This window comes from Hippopotamus amphibius, chromosome 17 (assembly GCF_030028045.1).
Source record: "Hippopotamus amphibius kiboko isolate mHipAmp2 chromosome 17, mHipAmp2.hap2, whole genome shotgun sequence".
NCBI classification, from domain to species: Eukaryota; Metazoa; Chordata; class Mammalia; order Artiodactyla; family Hippopotamidae; genus Hippopotamus; species Hippopotamus amphibius.
Genome location: NC_080202.1, coordinates 24,162,749 through 24,189,355, shown reverse-complemented (window position 1 = coordinate 24,189,355; position 26,607 = coordinate 24,162,749). Strand labels below are relative to the sequence as shown.

General features: G+C 33.7%; 1 protein-coding gene across 6 annotated transcripts in view; it reads left to right on the top strand.

Moving 5' to 3' along the window:
- BRIP1 (BRCA1 interacting helicase 1) overlaps positions 1 to 26,607 on the top strand; it is a 189,185-nt gene that overhangs the window by 57,366 nt on the left and 105,212 nt on the right. For 5 of the 6 annotated variants that reach the window (XM_057715256.1, XM_057715253.1, XM_057715254.1 and 2 more), the window contains 7 exons: positions 204 to 494; positions 5,662 to 5,883; positions 8,325 to 8,524; positions 13,070 to 13,202; positions 21,560 to 21,714; positions 23,880 to 24,045; positions 24,163 to 24,303. In XM_057715256.1, coding sequence (XP_057571239.1) covers positions 204 to 494; positions 5,662 to 5,883; positions 8,325 to 8,524; positions 13,070 to 13,202; positions 21,560 to 21,714; positions 23,880 to 24,045; positions 24,163 to 24,303 — 1,308 coding nt within the window. The remainder of the gene's footprint in view (positions 1 to 203; positions 495 to 5,661; positions 5,884 to 8,324; positions 8,525 to 13,069; positions 13,203 to 21,559; positions 21,715 to 23,879; positions 24,046 to 24,162; positions 24,304 to 26,607) is intronic. The other variant, XM_057715258.1, reaches the window with a different exon arrangement.

Below are 26,607 nucleotides of genomic sequence, written 5' to 3'. Positions count from 1 at the left end.
TAATTTATTTGAGAATGAGAACCAATTTGAAATTGAATTTGTAGTTTTTTCTTTAATGGCAAGTTTTAGATGATGTAACATCATGAAATTTCTCTTTATTTGACAGTTGTGACTCACTACTTATAGTTTTGATTCCATGAGAGGTTTGATAACAATTTTATGGTAGTCCAGACATTAGTTATCTTTTCTTTCCTTTGTTACAGCCCCCTGGTCACTGTTCTAGGTGCTGTTGTTCTACTAAACAAGGAAACAGTCAAGATTCTTCAAATACCACTAAGAAGGATCATGGGGGAAAATCCAAGATACCCAAAATATATTTTGGGACACGCACACACAAGCAGATTGCTCAGATTACCAGAGAGCTCCGGAGGACAGCATACTCAGGGGTCCCAATGACTGTTCTTTCCAGCAGGGATCATACTTGTATCCATCCTGAAATAGTAGGTAACTTCAACAGAAAAGAAAGGTGCATGGAATTGCTAGATGGAAAAAATGTGAGTAAAGTTAATGTATTTTAGAGAAAAAATTAGGCTGAAAAGATTAAAATTCATCAATTTTTAATGTGTTGATTTTATATTTTATATGTACATTTACAGTGATAATCAAATAACTTATGAAAATCAAATTGATTGCTAGTGTTGGTTTTTTTAAAAAATAATTTTACCATAAGAAAATCTTTATTCAAATTTAAAATTATGGGGTTTTGTTTAGGGGATATTTATTTAATTCCTTGAAAGTTAATTTTCATTTGAGTCACTTGTCTTCTTACTTTCTTCTTTTAAATCTCTCTACCAAAAATAGTCAAACATGGATGTCATATAAGGAGATTAAAAACATTTGATTTAGTCTAACTAGATCTAATTAATATATTTAACATATTGGGTTGGCCAAAAAGTTTGTTCAAAAGTTCATTCAAAAGAAACTTTTTGGCCAACCCAATATTTTAAAAACTTCAAAATAAGGCGGTTTACATAGACTATCTCTTTCAGGAAATTTTTAAATGTTTTTTAATTGAGAAATGTAATGACTGTACTGTCTCATAATTCTGATTAGTACAAACTTCTTTCAAAAAATTGTTATTAACTAAAGATATGTAATTGATGATTTTGAAAATTTCCAGAGAAATCTAGGATAATATGAATTTTGGCTAGATGGAAATAGAGAAATCTTTCTTACTAAAAACATGATTTTTAAATAGTATTTTGGCAGTATTAGTTTGGCACTGTGTGTACTGGTTTGATAACTAGTTTACTCTAAAGTTGAAGTTACAGATCTGGAATTATACCCAGAAATTATTGGTGAACCATAAAATTGATAGTATATATGAAATGACCAATGGTATTTTAATATATTTTGAAAGTTATTCTGTCTTTCTGTATTTTGTCATAGTTGGTTCTACACAAAAGGCTAAGAGCTATAGCCTCTAGAGTTTCATGTAATTGATATATCACCTCCTACCATATATTAATGTGAATAGATTATTTTGTATTATGCTTTTCTCTCTCAATGCTTTCTTTAATTAGATGGATATTCAAGCCTTATTTGAGGTTATTCAAAAGAAACTTCAATAGATACTCAAACCTGATAATATGAAGTATAAGTACTAAGGGGCTTCAGTGGAAAAACTTAAGTGACTTGTTCAGAACCAGAAAGAGAATATAGAATAATTGAATCAAAACCATTGTTGAAGTTCTATGATCATACTTGTTTCTGTATAAGTTCTTTTTAACTAACTGAGAAACTGTGAAATCTTTTCACTCTGTGTATTTAAAAAGTTCTCTTCAAAGAGGGATAAAAATATTAAAAAGCCAAATGTTAAAGAAAGTAATAAAATACAGGAAAGGCTCTTCATGATAAAACCCCATAAATTTTATACTTAAATAGACTTCTTTCCATAACTGGCTAACTGATCTGCTAAATTCCTCAAATGCTTGAAATTTGTTTTTTGGCTATAATAGTCTATGTAAGAAAACTTGATGGCATTGTCATTATCTTTTACTACTTGTTATTGAGAAAAATTATTATGTAATTTATTATGTATTTGTTTTCCCATTGGTAAAAGCAGTTATAAAGTTTGATTGTGTATTGAAAGCAAATATTTTATGTAATCCTCTAGAATCCTGCAGTGCTGGTTATGTTTTTTGATTGGTCTTTACTCGCCTAAGTTTGAATCATGTAAAAATAAAAGTCCAATAGACTTGAATATGCAGAATTTTTCATTGACCTTAGGTTCTGTTTTAAAGTAAACAACTCTTTTATTTTTGAATATTAATGATATAAATAATGGAAGATATCTGCTTGTGGTTGTCTTGACCTAATTCTGCCTCAGAATGCCTAGCTTCCAGGCATACATGAACATTCTTTTTCTTGTTCCCAAGTCCTCAGGGTAATTTGGTATTGTAATGACGGCCAATTACAAAGTCACTAAAGGTGTCTATGTTTACGAAGGCTGAATTACCAAAGAGAAATGATAAATAGATAACTGACAGTTTGAGTGAAAAAGAGTTTAAAGTGTGATAACACTTCAATTGACAGACTCCCCTCAGGGTTATATTACACTGCTAAAATGGATGAGCTTTTCTGGTTTTGCTATCAGCCTGCACAGCAGTGTCATTCTAAGTGCCCTTAAAGTGTAAACTTTCTGATTTTTTGGCTTGATCCAAAGGCACATGTGTTTTTGTTCACTGTTTCTTTTATGCTCCTATACTGGAAAAGCAATGCACTTATCTGCTAAAGGTTAAATTTTGTTTCAATTAAGATGAAATAATCTTAACTAGCCCTAGAAATAACTCTAAAAAGTTATTTTAGGTGTAGAAGACTATTTTTTGTTAAGATGAGATTTAACAGTCCATAACTATAGACTCTGAAGGCACCTTTGTGATCATTTTATACAAATAAAAGCTTTCAGAGTAGTATGGAAGATGCTTGGAGTGAAGAAATGGTGAGTGTCATATTATTAAGCTCAGTCTGTATCAAACTCAGTATGAAAGGTACTTGGCACATCTCCAACTCTCTCTTGATCCCAGAATCATAGAATTTTAGAGCCAGAAGGAACCTTAGAAATGGCGTAGTCAGTGGGTCAGAGGAATCTTAAAAGGTTTCTAATTCAACTGCTCTTTTGATGCCTAGTCACATGAGAAAAAATGGGCCCTGAAGTTTGCCCAGTGTCAGACAACTAATTAGCAAGAAAGGAAACAAGTTTTCTAACTCCTAACCATTGCTGTCTTCACTACATGAGAAACAAAAACAAAAGATGGCATCTCGGTGTGGGGAAGTTGACATGGCATGAAGGATAAAAAAAGAGTAGTAGAGGTTAGACAAAGTAAGTGAAAATAATATAAAAAGCAAATAAAGGAGATTAGGTGAGCCCTTTCTTCCTAATTTTTATTTTTAATACCTTGGAGGACCAATAAGTGACATCGCTTTAGGAGAATTAGCAGTCCTCAGCTGATCATGCCTTGTCCTTAGATTTGCTGACATTCTTTTATAGATTATGACCTTTTTATGATTTGCTGCATTTCTAGCAATGTCTAGATATTTTTGTGTATGTAATGATGTATGAATGTTTTAAAAACATAGATTTGTTTTTTGGATAGTTCATAGATAAACACACACACACGTATACATGTGTGTGTGTGTATATATATGTATATATATATCTCCACTGCTTAAGGACTGCAAACTGGGAAAGATAACTATTGGATTTCAAAATCACATTTAATTTTTTAATTGATATATTATTTTAAAATTAATGAATTAAAATGGCCCATTATTTCACCACTTAGTCCCAAATGACAATTGAAAAAGAAAAGTAACATATACATGGTTAGAGACTCAAAATTACAGAAAAGCATTAAGTGAAAAGAGATCTCTCTTTCCAGTTCTTTCCATCTCCTTAAGGGAACTACTGTAAAGTTTTATGTGTATTCTTCTAAAACATTTAAAATATTTCAGTATTTTCAGTATTTTCAGTAATGTATGTGTATAGATTTATTTTTAAAGCTTAAACACATCAGCACCTAGACAAATCTAACTCATTTTTTAAGGGCTATATCTTTTGTATGAATTTGCCACAATTTATTTAACATATCCCCTGCTGGTAGACATTTGGTTTATTTCCAGTTTGGGGGGCCATTAAACAGTGCAGTATATATACAATTAAATGGTGAAATTTTATTTCATAGTTACTGACAAATTTCCTGTGCACTTCTAATAGAAGTAGAAGTTTATACTTCTAATTTTTACATCTTTTAATAGGATATGTATGCCACACCTTTGCTAGGACTGAATTTTATGAAACATCTTATTTTTTGATTAGTGTATGTTAATAAATTTTTTTATTTCCAATAATAGAATGGCAAGGGACATTAATTGATAGTACATGAGAGAAGAAATGCAAAATACTGTTGAAACCTGTTAGAATGTTCATACGATGTAATGTTAAACCTTGCTAGAAAGTGTGAAAAATACAAATCAAAACAAGATTCTATTTTTACCTTTAAAATAGGCAAAGGTAAGAAACAATAATATTAATGTTGATAAAGGTAATGTAAAATGGGTATATTACGGGTAATGTAAAATGCTATACATTTTCTAGAGGATAATGTGGTGATACAGTTTTCAAGAAACATAAACATTTATACTCTCTGATCCCATAATGCCATTTCTAAAAATGTATACTAAGAAAATATTTAGAAATGGGCATAAAAGTGCTTATTGCAGCATTATTTATAAAGCAAAAATTGAGAACAGTCTAAATGCCCAGTAATAAACTGGTTCATCAACTATGACATATTAATCCAGTGTGCATGTGTAGACAACAATGAAAAAAACTTAGTGATATGAAAAAATATTTCTGATAGGAGTTTTAGCAAAATAGGCTGAGAGAAAAAAGGTGATCCCAGTTTTGTAAAAAAAAAAAATGTTTAGTGGCTAGATTGTTAATAATCCTGAGGAAAATTTGGTTTGTTCTCATTATTTTAATATTGGTCACATTATAGAGATATATCCATATATACATATGGATAGGAGAAATATGAGATGAAATACATTAAAATGTTGATAGTACATTCTTTGTAAAATGGGGTTTTACATAATTTAGGTGTTTTTGGTACTCTTGTATTTTCCAACTTTTTTTTCCTCTAGGACATTTCTCATGCCCTCCTTCCCACTTTCCATTCTTCTTTTCTTCCTTCTTTTGTTTTTACTTATTTATATTTGATTAAGTAATACTGTCTCATGGCTCAAACTGAAAAGGTACAAAAATGTCTATAGAGAAAAATCTCTCTCAGTCCTCTCCCTAAGTCACTTGGCTCTCATCTTTGAAAGCAACTAGTGATATTGCTCTTGTGTATCCTTTCAGAAATATTTTTGTCTAATATCACTTTAATCAGAACAAGTCTCAACAAGCATACTTTGAAAAATATATTTCTCAAGTTAATTTGGGATATCTCCAGCTATACTGATCTGAAGCTCTATCTGAGTTAACTAGTATAGTTCTTTAAGATAGTTGTATTATAGGTGTGGTGTATTTACTCTGTCTCCTCTGTTAAATCATTACTTTGTGGCTTTAATGATGTGTCTAAAATTCTGAGATAAACTTGTTTTATTTCTTCTGTTCTAGTATTGGTTCATATTTCAGCTGTGCATATTTGTTTTTAGGGAAAATCCTGCTATTTTTATCATGGTGTTCATAAAATTAGTGATCAGCACACATTACAGACTTTCCAAGGGATGTGCAAGGCCTGGGATATAGAAGAACTCGTCAGCTTGGGGAAAAAACTAAAAGCATGTCCGTATTACACAGCACGAGAACTAATGCAAGATGCTGACATAATATTTTGTCCCTACAACTATCTTCTAGATGCACAAATAAGGGAAACTGTGAGTAGATATATAGAAATTAAAAGAACTTTTTTTCCTACTCATTGGGATATGTGATGAATGTAAAAGCTTTTAGATGTTTTAATGTCTTTTACTTTATTTTTTGCTTTATATTTAACTTATGGAAATGTGTAAACAGATTATTGAAAACATATTCTAGGGAATATTAAAAACTGAATTTTAGACACTGTCATTTTAATTTTCAAAGTAATAAGTATTTTTAAGGACCTAGTACTGAAGTGGAATTATAACAGGGTTTTTCAACCTCGATGATGATGACATTTTGGGCTGGGTAATTCTTCGTTGTGGTGGGCTCTCTGTACATTGAAGGATGTTTATTAGCATCTCTGGTTTTATCCACTAGATGCCAGTAGTACCCTCACAATTGTCACAATCAAAATTGTCTCCAGACATTGCTAAATATCCCCTGGAGTGCAGAATTGCCCCGATTTGAGACCCATATATAGCTGTCACTTTATGAATAGAAAGAATTTTTTTAAAACATTTATCTAAGGAATCTGTGTTTTGAAGAACTTACATTGGGAGAATATGCATACTGTGCAAGTTGTGCTTTGTGAGTTTGGAATAAGTGAACTCTGGATACAGCATTTGTGTTTATTTGTCTGGTTCTTAGAGACATCCAATTGTTGTAGCATAAGACAAAAAGTGAATAACCTGGTATATTCAATTGTTATTTCTGTCTTTAGGTCTGACCGTACAACTCTCATTAGCTTTCTTTTTCTGTAAGTTTAAAATGAATAGGCATTGGGACTTCCTAGGTGGCGCAGTGGTTAAGAATCTGCCTGCCAATGCAGGGGACATGGATTTGATGCCTGCTCCAGGAAGATCCCACATGCCGCGGAGCAACTAAGCCCATGCGCTACAACTATTGAGCCTGCACTCTAGGCCCATGTGCCATGACTACTGAAGCCCACGCACCTAGAGCCTGTGCTCTGCAACAAGAGAAACCACTGCAATCAGGAGCCCACACACCACAATGAAGAGTAGCCCCTGCTCGCCACAACTAGAGAAAGCCCGTGTGCAGCAACAAAAACCCAACACAGCCAATTAATTAATTAATTAATTAATTAAAAAAAAGAATAGGCATTATGTTTAATACTCCTACTGTCCTTCCTCTTATTTGGCTGCATTTCCGCTAGGTCTCTTTCCTTTGAGCAACTGTGTATATCAATGCCAAGTCAGTCTTCTTAATATTACTTTTATAACATCTTACCTCTGCTTAAAAATCTCATATCTCTCTTTGCTCATGGGATAAAGTCCATATTTCTTAAGCTTACTCCCAAGATGATCAATAGTCTGACTTGAATCTGCCTTTTCAGCCTTCTCTGCTACAGACTCCCAACTTGAACTCTTAAAAAATTACCTCAAGGTCCCCTGAGGATACCTTGTTCTTTCCTGTATCTCTGCTTTTGATTATACCTATATTGAATTGCCCTACTCTGTCTTTGTCTGTCCAAATCCAAATCCTGCTCATCTTTTAAACCCCAGTATATTTCCTACTCTTTTATGATTCTTTCTCAGCCATCTACAGCCCTCTGTATATTATTATTTCCTCAGCATAACTCAGTGGCAATTGCTTTGTGATATTTTATATTAGTCAGGACTCTTTCCATTGCATCTGACACAAGCCCATATTCAATATAGCTTAAAAAATACTTGACTCTGTTGTGATGGCTTTATAATCAGGCAGGTTCTTCCCAGTGGGAGCAAAGATAACCATAATCAGCTAGCTTTTTCCAGCTAGGTAACCTGGAAAAAAGAACATGATTTCATGTTAGTCACCCATAATTACTCTGATTGGCCTAGCTTGGATCTCATACCCATTCTTGTCACTGTGACCACAGAGGGATGGAATACTTTATTTAATTGACAAGCCTGGGTTCTGAGTCTACCTACGTCATGAGAGTGGTGATGTTCCTTGATTGAGAGTGGTGATGTTCCTTGATTAACAGTCCCACAAACATCATGTGGAAGTTGGGGAAGAACACTTCTCTAAAGGGTTGCAGGAAAGACTGAAATGAAACAGATACATACTATATTATATTAGTATTTTGAGAGTCTTTTGAATCTTGTGTTATTTTAGTTTTAAAGGTTTTTTTTAATTCTGCTTTTTATATTATATTGGAGAGATCCCTTATACCCCTTGGGTAACCAGCTGTACCTTGATTCTGGCTCAACACATATTATTTTGGTTGATAAGTTTACAAATACTTTGAGAGTGAAAAATGGGAAAACTGTTTGTTGAGTTGATATTTGGTTGGCCTAAGTGCTTTAAAAATTTTAAGAATGAGAATCAATTGCTTATATAGTTGGACTTGTGATATTGGCCTATGGAGTGAATTTTTAAATGAAATATCTTGCCTATTACGGTTAAATCCATTTTGCTGAATGTTTTACAGGAAAACTCTTTTATCTTATAGATGGATATCAATCTGAAAGAACAGGTTGTCATTTTAGATGAAGCTCATAACATTGAGGACTGTGCTCGGGAATCAGCAAGTTGCAGTATAACGGAAGTTCAGCTTCGATTTGCTCGGGATGAACTAGATAGTATGGTTAACAATAATATAAGGAAGAAAGACCATGAACCCCTACGAGCTCTGTGCTATAGCCTCATTAAGTAAGAACATTCGTCTTTCAGTGTCATTTGTGCTGCCCTTGTATTAAAAACATGTTTTATTATGCCAAGTATTTTACAATTAGTAAACTTTGACCAGGCTACTTGGGAAATGGATTGTTCCTTGCCAATTAAATGTAAAGATAGGCTAATCCAAACTTTTGTCTTGCTCAAAAGAATATAATGAACATAATTGATTTTTAAAATTGATAATGGTAAATCTTATTCCTAATTTAATAGGATAATTTAATAGTCCCATAGGATGTGTATAGGATATTGGGCTGAACATTAAATAAACATGGTTTTAATTAACATTTTAAAATTCTGGATCATGGCTTTATTTTATCACTTTATCCTACAGTTTGAGTGAGATTCTGGTTTGATGAGTTTCATTTAACCAAGATTTCAATATTGTAAAATAGTAGATTTAGTATTTTATTGAAATTTGCATTAGATAATTTCCCTTTCATTAGACGTTATGTTATTGATCTAGAATGTCTTTAGCTTAGGAAAAAACCTCCCCTGACCCTACATCCCATTCCATTTATTGCGGCATTTTTCTATTCCCTTCACAATATATTTTTTTAAAAAATTTGGATGTTATACACCCACGTGTTTGAACATAAGAGGTTTACAAATTTATATTGTAAAACTTTCTTCCCACCTCATCGTCCATCTGCTTAATTTCTGTCCTCCTGAACAAGTTTATCATTTCATATTTATGCAAAAATGAGTTGATATAGATACTTTCCCTTATTCCTCCTTTTTTACCCAAATGATGGCATGCTATACATACATTTTTTCTTCTCCATTTTAAATATAAAAATATATTTTATTTTTTAAAAGCCAGTTTATTGAGGTATGATTGACATACACAAAACTGTTAATATTTAATGTATAAAACTTGATGAATTTGGAGGTACATCTGTGAAACCATCACCACAGTTTATGACGTAAAGATACTCATTACCTCTAGAAGTTTCCCTCTGCTCTCTTTATTATTATTATTATTATTTGTGATAAGAACACTTAGTATGACATGCCCTCTTAGGAAATTTTTAAGTTTACAATGTGGTATTGTTAACTGGAGGCATTGTACTTTATGTATATATTTTTCTGTATCTTGCCTTTTTTCACTTAACAATATATTTTGGAGATCTTTCCATATCAAGACCTAGGAAGCTTTCTCAGTTAAAAAAAAATAGTTGCCTAGGATTTCACTGCATGGTATACAGTAATTTAACCAGCCTCTGATTAGTAGATATTGAGGTTGTTTATAATCTTTTGCTGTTATATTTTTGTATTGAATAACTTTGAACATATGCCATTTCATATGTCTATAGCAAAATGTTTAGAAGTGGGGATTCTTTATACTCTGACCAGCAATGTATGAGAATCTGAAAGTTTCCACCCTGCTGGGTAGAAAGTATCCCAGTGTACTCTTCATTTACATTTCTCTCTTTAAAAAAAAAAAAAAATGTATATATATATATATGTATATATTTGGCTGCATTGGGTCTTAGTTGCGACACATGCGATCTTCATTGCAGCATGCGGGATCTTTACTTGTGGCATGTGGGATCTAGTTCCCTGACCAGGGATTGAACCTGGGCCCCCTGCTTTGAGACTGTGGAGTCTTAACTGCTGGACCACTAGGGAAGTCCCTCATTTACATTTCTCTTAATATGAGTGAGATTAAGCATTTTTAAGGGCCATATATATTTCCTTTTCTGTCAATTCTCTGTTGACATTTCTGTCCTTTTTTTGTTCTTGTTTTTAATGGTTCTTCTTCTTATTGATTTGTAGGTGTTCTTTGTAAATTAGCCCTTTGTTTGTGATAAGAGTTGCAAACATTTTCCCCTCCATTTTGCGATATGCTTGTGTCTTTCCTTGTGGTATTTTTGCCATGTAGAAGTTTGTCATTTCTATTTCACAGCCTAATTTGTTGAAAGAGTTGTCTATAGTTGCTGTTTCTGTTTTCTGACTTCCCGTTCTTTCCTCATCCATCCCAATAGTGTTGCTGTCTGCATAATTCTACTGAAACTATCCTCATCAAGATCACCAGTGATCCATAGATTGCTAAATGCAAAGGTTATTTTTCTGTTATTTTACTTAGCCTCTCAGCAGTGTTGGATACTGTTGACTGTCACCTCTATGAAAAGTGTTTTTGTCATATCTTCTGTGGAATAATAGAAAATATATTTAATATATTGGTCTCTGTCCCTAGTTCCTGGCACAGAACTCCTAAAACCTTTGTAATTTCCTCAGTGATAAGAGCACTAAAAGCATCTTCCATTCTCCTATTTCATTTTTGACCCCAGTTCCTAACAAAGCTCCTAAGTCCCCTGGGATTTCCTGGATGATAGGACTTCCTTTTGTTCTAATGAGGTGATGGTTGGTGGGCTCCTGGATGGGTCTGGTCACTAGAAAGACCAAGCCATGTTTAGAAGCTTGGGACCTTCAGCTCCACCTCCACTCTGGGAAGAAGAGAGGGGTTGGATATTGAATTAATGTTCCATCATGTCTTTGTAGTGAAGTTTCATAAAAATACCAAAGTACAGAGTTCAGAGAGCTGCCGCATTTGTGAACACACCTATGTACTTTGAGTGGGGTGCACTGCACCTCCACAAGGACAGAAGCTTCTGTGCTCGGGATCCTTCTAGACCTCACCCTATATATCTCTTCATCTGACTGTTTATTTATATCCTTTATTATATAATAAACTGCTAAGTATAAGTATTTCCCTGATTTCTGTGAGCTGTTCTAGTAAATGCTTAAACCTGAGGAGGGGGTCATGGGAACCCCTGGTTTATAGCTGCTTGGTCAGAAGCACAGGTGACAACCTGGACTTTTACAACTGGCATCTAAGGTTGGGAGTGGGAGGCACAATCTTGTGAGACTGCGTGCTTAATCTGTGGGGTCTATGCTTACTCCAGTTAGTGTCAAAATTGAATTGAATTATAGTACACCCATCTGGTGTCTCAGAGAATTGCTCTTGTGGGAAAAAAACCCCACATACATGTAGAGACCAGACGTGTTAGAAGTGAAGTAGTAAGAGTAGAGCAGACACACAGGAATGTGTTTTCCTAGACAGCTATGACATCTGTTTTTTTCTCCTCCTCACAGTACGTTGTTTCTCAGTTTCTTTTGATAGTTCTTACTTTGTTTGATGTCTAAATGTTGAAGCACCTCAGGGCTTGGTCTTGGGACCTCATTTCTTTTCTAGTTCTGTACTTTCCTCAAATTACATAACCCTAAAGCAGTACTGCTGAGGCCTGATTCTGTGTCTGTGCCAACCTCTCCCTGGATTGCTGTTTTCATATGCCCAACTATACTTTCTATCTCTGTTTGGATATAAAATTTCAACTTTCCAAAACACTCCTTTCCTTCCCTACCTACTTCCCCCACCTGCCCCTGTCTTCCTTATCTAAGGAAATAGTACCAGCCAGTTCCTCAAATCAAAAATCTAAGTATTATCCTTGATTACTGCCTTACCTCATGCAATTCATCAGTAAGTTTTATAAATGCCACCTACACAATGTATCTCAAATCCTTCAATCTCATATGTCATCCCAGAATCATCTCTCAACTAGAACACAGTAACAGCCTCCTAATAGGTTTCTCCTTTCATTTTTGCCTTTTTCCTATAATCCATTCTGGCTTATAAACTGGAATCATCTTTTAAACACATCTCTCATTTAAAATCCTCTGTTTAAAATCTCCCCATTGCACTCAATAGAATCTAAACTTATCCTGGCCCAGTATGATCTGATTCCTGCTTATCACTCTAACATTGCTCATACCGTTACTCCTTTCTGGCCATTGTGTTGCAACTACATTGGCTTTCTTTCAGGTCTTCAAATAAGCAAAATTTGTTAATCACCCCAGGGTCTTTGCACCCGGTATTCCTTCTGCTTGGAGTACTGTCTTTTTCCCTGATCCTCCCATGCCTGACTACCCTTTGTATTCAGTTAGAATAAATGTCACCTCAAGGAGAGCTTCCTTGACATTCAAATTAAAGTAGCAATTAGATTACATTCATCTGGTTTATTTTCATTATATCACTATCACTACCTTGTCCATGGATATTTTCTTGTTTCATATATTTGCTTCTAAGTTTATTTCTGCCTCCCTTGAGTAGAATCTAATTTCCATAAGAATAAGGACCTTGCCTATTTTATTTACTGCTATATTTCTACTACCCAGTATAGTGTCTGGCATAATACAGGCATTTAAGCACTCATTGAATGCACAGATGTGTGTGTGTGTGTGTGTTTGTGTTTGTGTAAAGCAGTGTAAATCCTCAAAACACAAATGGGAAATCATATGCCTCTTTCTCTTTATCTGAGTAAAAGCTTACTTTTTAGCTATATGTTTACTTTGCAGTATGAAACACGCATGCTATTTAAAATATGTCTTAATTAATCCACATTTATGTGCTAAGAGCTTCAAGGGGTACAGATCAATGTGTCACATTTCTCTTTGTTCTGTTGAAGTAGTGCACATAAGGATGACACTGGTTGATGGAATTGTTTTATTTTATTCCAGTTGGTTAGAAGAAAACTCTAAACATCTTGTGGAAAGGGATTATGAATCATCCTGTAAAATATGGAGTGGAAGTGAAATGCTCTTAAATTTATATAAAATGGGCATCACCACTGCAACTTTTCCCATTTTGCAGGTAAGTTGTTTTTTTTCTACCTGTGAAATTTATTTCGTGAATTAGAAGTGACTTAATAGTGAATAGTTAATGCAGTACAAAAAAAAGTAGCAATTTGTTTTAAAATTTTATTTTATTATATAAGTTTGACAATCTTTAAGTGATGGCATAAATTATGGATGAAAAAGTAGCATTATTAGTTTGAAGGAATTATGGCTTAATTAATATGGGATTAATTGCTTTGTTTAAAGCTAAAAGAAGTCAGTATTTTTAGGTTGTAAATATTTTGTCAATTATAAAAGTTAAAAATTTGGAAAATAAAATGGTAAGAAATTTGTATTTTATTCTCCTTAATTTATAGGTTATAAAGCTGGGTATAGAGAGATCATGGGGTGGGCTATGGGATACTGTGAGCCTTATGAAATTACATTCAAATTTTATGAGTATGTGCTTCTGTATGTTTTTCTGGATAGAGCTTCATGACTTAACACTATTCTCAAAAGAGTGTTTGTTTTGGGGGGGGGGGTTTGTTGTGGTTTTTTGGTTTTTTTGCAGGTGAAAATGTTCTTCCTTTCTCTTTTGTTCTTATTTATTTATATTAATTGACTTTACTTTTTAAAGTGGTTGTTTTAGGTTTACAGAAGACAGGTTGTTTTAGGTTTACAGAAAAATTGAGCAAAAAGGACAGAATTTTCATATACTACCACCCCAGCCACACACATACACACAGATAATATAGATTCTCTTATTATTAACATCTTGCAATAGTAGTACATTCATTACAGTTGAACCAATATTGTTACATTATTTTTAACTAAAGTCCATAGTTTATGGCAGGATACACTTTTTGTGTTGTATAATTCTATGAGTTTTTATGAAAACATAAAGTCATGTATTGACCATTATAATATCATACGGAATACTTTCATTGCCTTAAAAATCTTCTGTGCTGCACTTATTCATCCCTTCAAAACATCTTATCCCCTCTACTAAACCTCTGGCAACCACTGATTTTTTTTTTTCCTGACTCCATAGTGTTGCCTTTTCCAGAATGTCATATAGTTGTAATCATATAATATGTGGTCTTTTTAGACTGGCTTCTTCCACTTAACAGTATACATTTAAGATTCCTTCCACTTAACAGTATACATTTAAGATTCCTTCCACTTAACAGTATACATTTAAGATTTAAGATATCAAACCACAAAGATTCATTTTGTGGTTTTGATAGCTCATTCCTTTTTGTTTCTGAACTACATTCATTGTGTGTATGTACCACAGTTCGTTTATCCATTTACCTACTGAAGGACATATTGGTGGTTTCCAAGTTTGCGCAATTATGACTAAAGCTGCTATAAACATTTGTGTGCGTGTTTTTGTATGGACATACTTTCTTCTCATTTGGATAAATACTTAGGAACACAATTGCTGAATTGTATGATAATACTATGTTTAGCTTGCAATAAACTGCTACAGTATCTTCCAAAGTGATTGTACCATTTTACATTTCCACCATCAGTGAATAAGAGTTCCTTTTGTTCCACATCTTTGCCAACATTTGATGTTGTCAGTGTTTTGAATGTTAGCCATTCTAACATATATAGTAGTATCTCATTGTTGTTTTAATTTGCATTTCCCTAATGACGTATGATGTGGAGTATCTTTTCACATGCTTATTTTCCACTTATATATTTTATTTGGTGAGGTATCTCTTTAGATAGTTTGCCTACTTTTTAATTGGGTTGTTTGTTTTCTTATTGTTGAGTTTTAAGTGTTCTTTGGGTATTTTGTATACAAGACCTTCATCATATATGTGTTTGCAAATATATTCTCCCAGCCTGTGGCTTATTTTTTCATCCTAGAATCTTTCACAGAGCTTAAGTTTTTAGTTTTAATAAAGTTCAAATTTTTTTCTTTGATGGCTCCTGCTTTTGATGTTGCAACTAAAAACTCATCACCGAAACCAAAGTCACCTAGATTTTCTATATTTTCTTCTAGAAGTTTTATAGTTTTGTATTTCGCATTTAGGTCTGTGGTCCATTTTGAGTTAATTTTTGTGAAGGGTATAAGTTCTGTGTCTAGATTCATTTCTTTGGATGTAAATGTTACTGTGTCACCACTTGTTGAAAAGACCAGCCTTTCTCCATTGGATTATCTTTGCTCCTTTGTCAAAAGATCAGTTGACTATATTTGTGTTGGCCCATTTCTGGGCTCTCTATTTTTTTCCTTTGATATACTTGTCTGTTCCTTCATCAGTACCACACTGTCTTGATTACTGTAGCTTTATAGTAAGTCTTGAAGTCAGGTAGTGTTGCAAAAGAGTACAAACTGTATGATTTCATTTTTATGAAGTTTAAGAACAGACAAACATAATTATGCTAATAGAAGTCAGAATGCTGGCTACCACTGTGCAGGGGTAACAAGTAGTTTGGGCTGAGAAGAACACAAGGGAACTCTGGGATTTGAGGAATGTTTTGAATCCTGATTTAGTTTTAGTTACATGCGTGTGCATGTATGTGTGCATGTGCTTGTGTTTAATGACCTGTACACTTAAAATACGTGCACTCTATAAAAAATGTACAAATAAAATATATGTCAAAGGGAAAAAACAGATGGGACTTCCCTGGTGGCACAGTGATTAAGAATCTGCCTGCCAATGGAGGGGACATGGGTTCGATCCCTGGGCTGGGAAAATTCCATATGCCGCAGAACGGCTAAGCCTGCGTGCCACAACTGCTGAGCCTGTGTACTGCGATTACTAAAGCCTGCACACCTAGAGCCTGTGCTCCACAAGAGAAGCCACCACACTGAGAAGCCTTTGCACTGCAACGAAGAGTAGCCTGCACTCGCCACAACTAGAGAAAAAGCCTGAGCACAGCAATGAATACCCAACACAGCCAAAAATAAAATAAATAAATGAATAAATTAAAAAAAAAAAAAGGAAAAAACCAGAAAGGTACAGAGGAAAAAAAATACTCTTAAACTTAAAAATGATAACTGTTGACTTTTAGATATATGTCTACCTGTGTCGTCTTCTATGCATTTATTCACTTAACATAAATTAATTTTTAAGATGATACGTTTATTTTTACCTCTTCATTTAGTAACATGTTATGAGTACTTTACTATTTTAATAAAAATTCTTTCACATAACTTTTAGTTGCAGTGTAACATTTTTGTGAGTGCACATATTCTGAATTATTTGGCTAATCCAGCATTTGAAACATAGGCTGTTGCCAGTTTTCCCAGAATAAGAAAGGGTTCTGATACAAACATCCTTAAAAATATATCTTTGTATATATCTCTGATTGTATCCTTTATATAGTCTAAATATTAATTCTTTGTTGCTTGTTGTATGTATAGTCTTGTGTCTGGTTTGTTTATGGTTTTTTTTTTAAGTTTTTAAATTTTAGTGCATTCACACGTATCAATGTTTTTTATGAATTGTGATATTTGAGTTTAGCTTAAGCAAGCTTTTCTTAGGCTATGCAACATTTTCTTCTAAAAGTGTTAAAGTTTTTTTTCAATAAATGTTTTCAGTCAGCCTGGGATTTATTTTTGTTTATGTTATGAAATAAGGAATCCATTTTGTTTCCTGTTTGCCTTTTCTCAGCATCATTTACTAAATAGTCCATTCATTTCTCTCTGATTTGTAATGCCACTTCTGCCACATATCTGATTTTCATTTTTTTGTGTAAACTTATTTCTGTACTCTATTGTGTTCTTTGATTCTATTTAACTAAGTTATCCTATTTGTTAATTACTGTAGCATTAGAAAAATGCTGATGCACGGTAGGGCATATCTCCTCACTTTATCTTCCTTTGGTATGATCCTGGCTGTTCTTTGCCTTACTCTGCCATTTGAATGTTAGAATTACCTTATAACGTTCTATGAACAATTCTGTTGGAATTTTGACTGGAATTGCATTGAACTTATGGATAAAGTTAGAAAGAATTGATGAATTTACAACATGAAGTTTTTCCGTTCATGAGCAAGATATAGTTCTAATCATTTATTATCTCTTTCTATATATCTTTCAATAAAATTTTATAATTTTTTAAAGTCCTAGGTGCTTTTGGTTAGATTTATTCCTAAGTTAAAGTTTCTGTTTCTTTTTCAAATGGTATAATTCAGAAATTGCATGTTCTAATTCAGTGTATAAGAGTGGTAGTTGATTCTTTTTTGTTTTGTTTTGTTTAAATTTATTTATTGATTGATTGCATTGGGTCTTCATTGCTGCACATGGGCTTTCCCTAGTTGCGGCGAGCAGGGGCTACTCTTCATTGTGGTGCACAGCCTCCTCATTGTGGTGGCTTCTCTTGTTGCGGAGCACAGGCTCCAGGCGCGTGGGCTTCATTAGTTGTGGCACAGGGGCTCGATAGTTGTGGCTCATGGGCTCTAGAGCGCAGGCTCAGTAGCTGTGGTGCATGGGCTTAGTTGCTCCGTGGCATGTGTGATCTTCCCGGAGCAGTGATTGAACCCATGTCCCCTCCATTGGTAGGCAGATTCTTAACCATTGTGCCACCTAGGAAGTCCATAGAATGGTAGTTGATTCTTGTAATCAACTACTTTGTTGGACTATCCTATAGGTTCATCTATAGGTTATTAAATTTTCTATGTAAACAGTCATCCTGTCTATGGGTATGACTATTTTCTTTCTTTCCATGTCCTTCACATTTTATTCATTTCTTACTTTGATGGCTTAAGCTTTTGGTACCTTATTCATCACAATGAAAAAGACATCCTGATCTTGTTGCTTACTTTAAAGGGACCCTATTACTAGTATTACACCATTTAGCAATATGTCTTGCTGTATTTTTTAAAAGTTATTTTTATTTTTTTCTTAACAGTTTGAGTTATAATTCACATGCCATAAAATTTACCCTTTTAGAGTATACAATTCAGTGGTTTTTCATGTAGTCACAGAGTTGTGCAACTACCACTGCTGTCCAATTTCAGAACATTTTCATCACCCCAGAAAGAAACCTTGTCCCATTTAGCAGTCACTCCCATTTCCTCCTACTCCAGATCCTGGAAACCACTAATTCTACTTTCTGTTTCTGTCGAACTACCTATTCCGGACATTTTATGTAAAAGGAAACATGATATATGGTGTTTTGTGACTGCCTTCTTTCACTTTGCATAATGTTCTTAAGGTTCATCTGTGTTGTAGGTTCATCCATCAATACTTCATTCCTTTTTTAAAAACCTTTATTTATTTACTTATTTATTTATTGGCTGCTTTGGGTCTTCCCTGCTGCTGCGCGGGCTTTCCCTAGTTGCCGAGTGTGGGGGCTAACTCTTTGTTGTGGTGTGTGGGCTTCTCAGTGCAGTAGTGGCTTCTCTTGTTGCACAGAATGGGCTCTAGGCATGCAGGCTTCAGTAGTTGTGGTGCCCGGGCTTAGTTGCTCCTTGGCATGTGGGATTTTCCTGGCCCAGGGCTCGAACCTGTGTCCCCTGCATTGGCAGGCGGATTCTTAACCACTGAGCCACCAAGGAAGCCCCTTCATTCCTTTTTATTACTAATATTACATTTTATGAATATACTGTATTTTACTTATCCATTATTGGTTGTTTCCGCTTTTTGGCTGTTATAAACAATGCAGCTGTGAGCATTCATAGATGGATTTTGTGTAGACATATATTTTCAATTCTCTTGGGTATATACTTGGGAATAGAATTGCTGGTCCATATGGTCCAATGTTTAACTTTTTGAGGAACTGCCAAGCTTTTCCAAAGGGACTGTACCACTTTACAATCCCATCAACGATGTATGAGGATCCTTATTTCTTCCACATCCTCACCAACACTTGTTATTATCTCTTTTATTATAATGAAATGAATGAAGTGGGGGGAATGAAGTGGTATCTCAATATGATTTGATTTTCATTTCCCTAATGACTCATAATGTCAAGCAGTTTTTCAACTGCTTATGGTCCATTTATGTATCTTCTTTGGAGAAATCTGTATTCAAATCCTTTGCCCATTTTGAAATTGGATTGTCTTTTATTGTTGACTGTGAGTTCTTTATATATTCTGGATATGAACAGTGTATTGGATATATGATTTGCTTTTCTCATTCCATAGATGCTGTAGGATTTTTTTTAAATTTTATTTATTTATTATTTTTGGGGTGGTGCACCAAGTTCAATCATCTGTTTTTATACACATATCCCCGTATTCCCTCCCTCCCTCGACTCCCCCCACCCTCCCCGTCCCAGTCCTCTAAGGCATCATCCATCCTCGAGTTGAACTCCCTTTGTTATGATGCTGTAGGATTTTTAGTTATTTTTTAATTTAGGTTAAGGAGATTTCCTTTGATCCTAATAAATTCATCATTGTGATTATTAAATCTTTTAGGAGTTAATTTTTACCACAGTAACATATGAACATAATTTAAAAGTCAATTAGTACTATTGGGAAGAGCATTCATCTGCTCCACTCCTCTATCCCAATTTTCACTTCTCAGTGGTCTTTTAACTCTTATCGTGCTTCCTCTGATATTTAACCCCAATTTTCTAAATAACATGTGATTTCTGCTACTTTCGAGTCTTCAATTTTTTATATTCTCTATTGACTTCCCATTAAGTATGATGATGATTTAGCTCCTTTACACACACACACTTTCTCTTTTACACATGCACACGCACACATGCACACACACTTAGAATCACTCACTCACCCTCTCTTTTCATCTCTGTCCCTCCCTCTCTTTCTCCTTTTCCTCCCCCCTTCTTTCCCTTTCTTGACTCTCCATTTTCTCAGCATAATTGTATTAATATTCAGTGTGCATATCATCATGTATATATATTATCATAGTTCATGATAGTAATATCATGTAAGTTACTTGATTAAATTTTTAATACAACTCTAGGTTTCCTATAAAGTAATAGTTACCTCTGTGTGTGTGTGTGTATTTCCCCATTTGCTTAGTTTTCTATTTATCTATGAACCCAGCTGCCATTGTTTAGGTAACCTAGCCAGAAGTAGCCTTGGAGTTGTTGCATGGTTCAGTATGTAGAATTTCATTCAATCCTTTTGTTTCCACTATAGTACCTTACCTTCAGGAGTTCAGAAGTTCTGTAGTTTTACAGATTGAATTGTCAGTTGTCTGCCAGTATCAGAGAGGAATAGTAGCCTTCATGTAAGGTGATTCTCAGGGAACTTGATTTTTTAAAAAGAACAATTTAATACTTGTTTTTCATTAGTAACTTTTAGTGCCGAATGTTTTTCCAGGTTCATGTTGTCTTTTTTGTTTCTTTTTGAAAAATATACTTGTATCATTTAATGTTTTGTTCAGTGGACTAATTTTACTTTTATAGATACCTATTATTTCACAATGTATCTCATTATAGAAATTTATCTGTCTTATTTTCCTTAACTATTTCCCCATTTTATTTTCATTAAACACACATTTTATTGTCAAACATCAGAGTTGTCACCAGTATCTTTTATTGCTTCAATATTCAGAGTTTTCTCTTTTACAATGTGGGAAAACATTTTTCTGTTTATTATTTTGTCATAATGTCCACACTTCCATCTGTATTTAAGCTTATGAGCCACATAGAAACTAATGAGCCAGTTAGCATACATTTTGTATTTAGCATGTATTCTTTCTTTGAGTTGTTCTTTTAATTTTGTTTGTCACAGTCATTTTATTCTCAGTATCAGAGTACTCCCTGGAAATAATTCAGGCATTTAGGTGGCATATCAAATCTTTTAAGCTTTTTAAAAACCATTTGGGGACTTCACTGGTGGTGCAGTGGTAAAGAATCCACCTGCCAGTGCAGGGAACACAGGTTCAATCCCTGGTCCGGGAAGATCCCACATGCCGTGGAGCAACTAAGCCCATGCACCACAACTACTGAGCCTACACTCTAGAGTCCGTGTGCCACAACCCCTGAGCCTGATTGCTGCAACTACTGAAGCCTGCGTGCCTAGAGCCTTTGCTCCGCAACAGGAGAAGCCACTGCAATGAAAAGCCTGCAAACCGCAATGAAGAGTAACCCTCGCTCCCCACAACTAGAGAAAGCCTATGCGCAGCAACGAAGACTCAACACAGCCAAAAACAACAAGAAAAACCCATGTGGTACATTTTTATTTAGTTCATTGCTTTTGAAGGGCACTGAATAAAACCCTAATTGCCTGAAGAAGTAAAGAACCCCCTAAATGTGTAAGTTCTTACTTAAATGTCTTTGAAGAGAATTTGAGAATATATGGGAATTCAAAGTATATTGTTAGCATTTGCATATTAATGTTTGATTAAAATTTCAATTTATGTTTCATTTGGGTTTTATTACAGTTTTAAGAATTTTATTTTTCCCCTCTTTCTCTCCCCTCCCCTCCCCCGTACACTTAATACGGTAATTTTTTGTAGGGACATTTTTCTGCTGTCCTGCAAAAAGAAGAAAAAGTCTCATCAATTCATGGTAAAGAGGAGGCAAGAGAAGTACCTATTATTAGTGGTTCAACTCAAATAATGCTCAAAGGACTTTTTATGGTGCTTGACTATCTTTTTAGACAAAATAGCAGGTAAGTAAAGGTATCTGGTCTATATTCTTCCTCTTAAAAATATTACCCTTATTCGGTGCTAGCATGTGTCTAATACCTACTAATTTTATATGAGTACATAGGATAATGATAAACAACTGGTATAAATATTGCCCTTATTTACTGGCACAGACTCAGTCAATTGATATTAGTTTTTATTAATGAAAATGAGTATTGAAACCAGTAAATAAATACATTTAATTAATTCAGCATCAAATTTAAAGGACTCTAAGACTAAATTTAAGTTTTCTTTTAAGTATAATTTAGATATATTTCTTCCAGTGTCAGAAAGTCTCTTATTACATAAAGTCTCTATTTAATGAAATGTGGGAAATGAAAAGCAGTCAATTCCCCACACACTACTCCTTAAGTTATGGCGTTACCTGGTTCCGGTATTTTTAAGTGTTTTTTTAATGATAAAATATACATAATATGAAATTTACCATTTTAACCATTTTAAATGTACATTTTAATAGCATTAAGTGTGTTCACATTGTTGTGCAACTATCACCACTGTCAATTTCCAGAACTTTTTCATCATCCCAAACAGGAACTCTATACCCATGAAACAGTATCTTCCATTTCCATCTCACCGCAGCCTTTGGTAACCTCTATCCTGCTTTTGTGTCTATGGATTTGCCCTTTCTGGGTGTCTCATATAAGTGGAATCATACAATATAATGTTTTCAAGGTTAATCCATGTTGTAACATATATCATTCCTTTTTATGACTGAATAGTATTCCATTGTTTGTATGTACCACATTTTACTTATCCATTCTTATACTGGTGGACATGTGGATTGTTTCTAGCTATTGAATCATGCTGCAGTGATCATACATTGATATACTAGTATCTTTTTGAGTCCCTGCTTTCAGTTCTTCTGGGTACATACCTAGCAGTAGAATTGCAGGATCAAATGGTAATTCTGTGTTTAACTTTTGAGGAGCCCATGTACTATTTTTCATAGCAGCTGCACATTTTAGATTTACATAGTTATGCACAAGAGTTCCCACTTTCTCTACATCCTTGCCAACACATTATTTTCTGTTTTTTCAATAATAGTCATCCTAATGGGTATAAAGTGGTATCTCCTTATGGTTTTGATTTACACTTCCCTAATGGCTAGAGATGTTGATCATCTTTTCATGTGCTTATTGTCCATTTCTGTATCTTCATTGGAGAAATGTCTACTCAGGTCCTTTGTCCACTTTTGAACGGGGGTGGTGGTGTTGACTTGTAGGAGTTATTCTGCATATTAATCCTGTATCAGATATTTGCTTTACAAACATTTTCTCCTGTCCTGAGAATTGTCTTCTCACTCTCTTGATAGTATTCTTTGGTGCACAAAAGTTTTAAAATTTTGATCATGTCCAGTTTATCAGTTTTTTTTTCTTTTGTTGATTATGCTTTTAGTATCCAGTAAACATAGCCAAATATGATGTCACGAAGAATTTCCCCTATGTTTTCTTCTAAGGGTTTTATACTTTCAGCTCCCAGTATTTTTATAAAATTCTCTCCACACAGTGCAGGGTTCCTGATTTGAACTTTGAATTCTGATCTCTCTAAGGGTAAAATTAACAGTATTACTGTGAGGACATGGTAGAGAATACCAAATTTTATTCTGTTTATGCTTAGGTGTTTATAGCCTCTTATTGAGAGATATTATAAGCTGGATGAGATCACAGAGATCATCTGGTTTAGTACTTTCATTAAAAATAGATGAAGACTGAGATCCACATTTTAAAGGAACTTAAAAATTAGTTTCTTAAACTTTCATTAAAAATTGTTTTTCTATTTCCTCATGCAATAAAAAAGTTTAACCCACTTTATAGTTTCTTTAACAATAATACTGTTAACTATTTTATAACTAATGATGTAACATAGAATACAGAGAGCTGTTAACTAGGAGTTAGGAGGCTTGCATTTTAATTCTGTCTCTGCCATGATTTATGTAATGTTTGAACACAGGGATGGGAAGTAGTGAAGGGTGAATGGTTAGATATCTAACCTCTGTAAGAGGGGATTGACTCTAAGGTTTAATGGCTTATTTTCTATCAGGATTGCTGGATTTAGTGGTTTGGATTGTTGTTGGAGGACACTGTTATCTAAAGTTTTGCCATTTAATAATCATTTTATTTTCATTTAGGTTTGCAGATGATTATAAAGTCGCTATTCAACAGACTTACTGTTGGATAAATCACACTGATATTTCAGATAAAGATGCATTCTTGGTTCTACCAAAAAATAAGAAACGTTTGCGACAGAAAACAGCAGTTCACGTGCTAAATTTTTGGTGCTTGAATCCAGCTGTGGTAAGCTTATCATGCTGTAAATGAAAATTTTGTCTTCTTGCTCAGTACCAACAAGTAAATAAATGTGCTTGACTCTTTTAAAGTTGATTTTATGTATCTAATGTTGTTTTCTTTTAGGCCTTTTCAGATATTAATGGCAAGGTTTGGACGATTGTTTTGACATCTGGGACATTATCACCAATGAAATCCTTTTCATCAGAACTTGGTGTTACATTTACTATCCAACTGGAGGCTAATCATGTCATTAATAACTCACAGGTTAGCTGGGTTTTTTTTTTTATTTTTTGAAGACTCAGTTTTTTTTACCTCAGTATAATTGTCTATAAATAAATTAAAAGGTAACTGAAGTATTAGCAAACAAATCCTGATAGGAAAGTTAACATTTCAGTTTTAGAAAAAAAGATTTATCAACAAAAGGAAATACCAATAAATAGCATTCCTTCAACCCAGTGAGTAAAAATATACACTTTAGATGCAAAGACTGTATTGCAATTTCCTTATTGAAATGTTTAAATTTTTTAATGACAACTAAAAAGAAAACAAAAATTCAACTCTATTTTTTACTGTAGTTCCTAATTGTGTACTTATTTGTGTTTCTCTTTTCTGTTAGACTATGGTATATCCTTATTCTAATTTCTACATCCTCATCTTCCATTGCACCTAAATTAGTATCTGGTGTTAGTTAGCAAGTGTTCAGCACATGTTGAACAGTATCTGAAATGAATTAAATCTGAAATGAATTAAAAGTATTCTTATGAGTCCTGTGACTTAAGCTCAATTTTTTTATAATGATACCATATAAATGTTACTTTAATTTTCCTAAGAATATTTGAATTTTCATTTGTTAATCTGCCTTCTGTTTCTTTTCATGGAGTAGTTTAAAGTGGTTAGCTACATGCTTAATACCACCTGTGGACCTAATACAATTCAAGTTCTGTATAAAGAGCTATTGTTTTCAACCAAGAAATATTTGTGGGAATTACTGGCATTCAGTAGGTGAGGGCCTTGAATGTTAAACTCCTATATGACCAAGAATTGTGCTTTCTAAAATGCCAGAATGCTCCTGTTTAGAAACATTGCTATAAGCAGTAGCAAAGGAAAAATACATGTTCCATGTTTTCAAGTTATTTTCTTTAGAGGCTCAAATAAATATGGGAAGTAATTAGTAAATTCCACATATGTTTATTCAAAAGAATGTTATTATAGGTTCTATATTCTCAATCTAGTGCACAAAAGCCTGTTTCACCTATAATGTCACTAAATAATAATAATAATAATAATAATAATAATAATAATGCTAGTTGTTCAGCTGGATTCTGTTATAATATTTCCCCCAATTTTTAAAAACTTTATTTTTTATTTTAATTGTGATAAAAAACACATCATAAAATTTACCATCTTAACCATTTTTAAGTGTAAATAGTTCAGTTTCGTTAAGTGTATTCACATTGTTGTGTAATCAATCTCTAGAGCTTTCTCACCTAGCAACACTGAAATTCTGTTCTTAAACAATAATTCTCCATTCCTCCCTCCTCTCAGCTCCTGGTAACCACCATTCTACTTTTTGTTTTTGTGAATTTGACTATTCTAAATACTTCATGTAAGTGGAATCACAAGTTTTTTGTGACTAGTTTATTTCGCTTAGCATGATGTTTTCAGGTTTCATCCTTGTTGTAACATGAATCAAAATTTCCTTCCTTTTTAAGGCTGAGTAGTAATATTCCAATTGTGTGTGTGTGTATATATATCATACTTTGTCCATTCTTCTGTTGATTGCCCTAACTTTTTATTTAAAACAATATAACTTGAGAAAAATGGAAAAAATAGTATTACTACAGTGAATATCTTTATACCCTTAACCTGGATTCATCAGTTATTAACATATTGCATCTGTATACACACACACACACACACACACACACACACACACACACATATGAGAGAAAGGGAGAGAAGAGTGTTGCAAAGTGTTGATTACATTAATTTTGAATATGGTATTAGAAGGTAATTTGTAAACATCGTGACATGTTGCCTTTAATTAGTTTAGCATGTTTCTCCTAAGAAGAAGTACATAATCCTGCATAACCACAATATTATGATCATATCCAAGGAATTTAAAATTGATACAGTAGAATCTGTATTTCTCCAGGTGTTCCTGATGTGTCTTTTATACCTATTTGTTTTTCTTATTCTTGATCCAGGATCCAGGCAAGTATTATATATGGCATTTGGTTTTCGTGTCTCTTTAGTTTTGTTTTTCTTTTTCTCTTTTTTTTCTTTCTTTCTTATTTTAGATTGAACTATACTTGATTTACAATACTAGTTTCAGGTTTACAGCATAGTGATTCAAAGTTTTTATAGATTATACTCCTTTTAAAGTTATTATAAAATATTGGCTATTATCCCTGTGCTGGACAATACATCCTTGTAGCTTATTTATTTTCTACATAGTAGTTTGTACCTCTTAATTCCCTACCCCTATCTTGCCCTTCCCCCACCTATTAACCACTAGTGTGTTCTCTCTATTTGAGTCTTTTCCTGTTGTTATATTCTTTTGTTTGT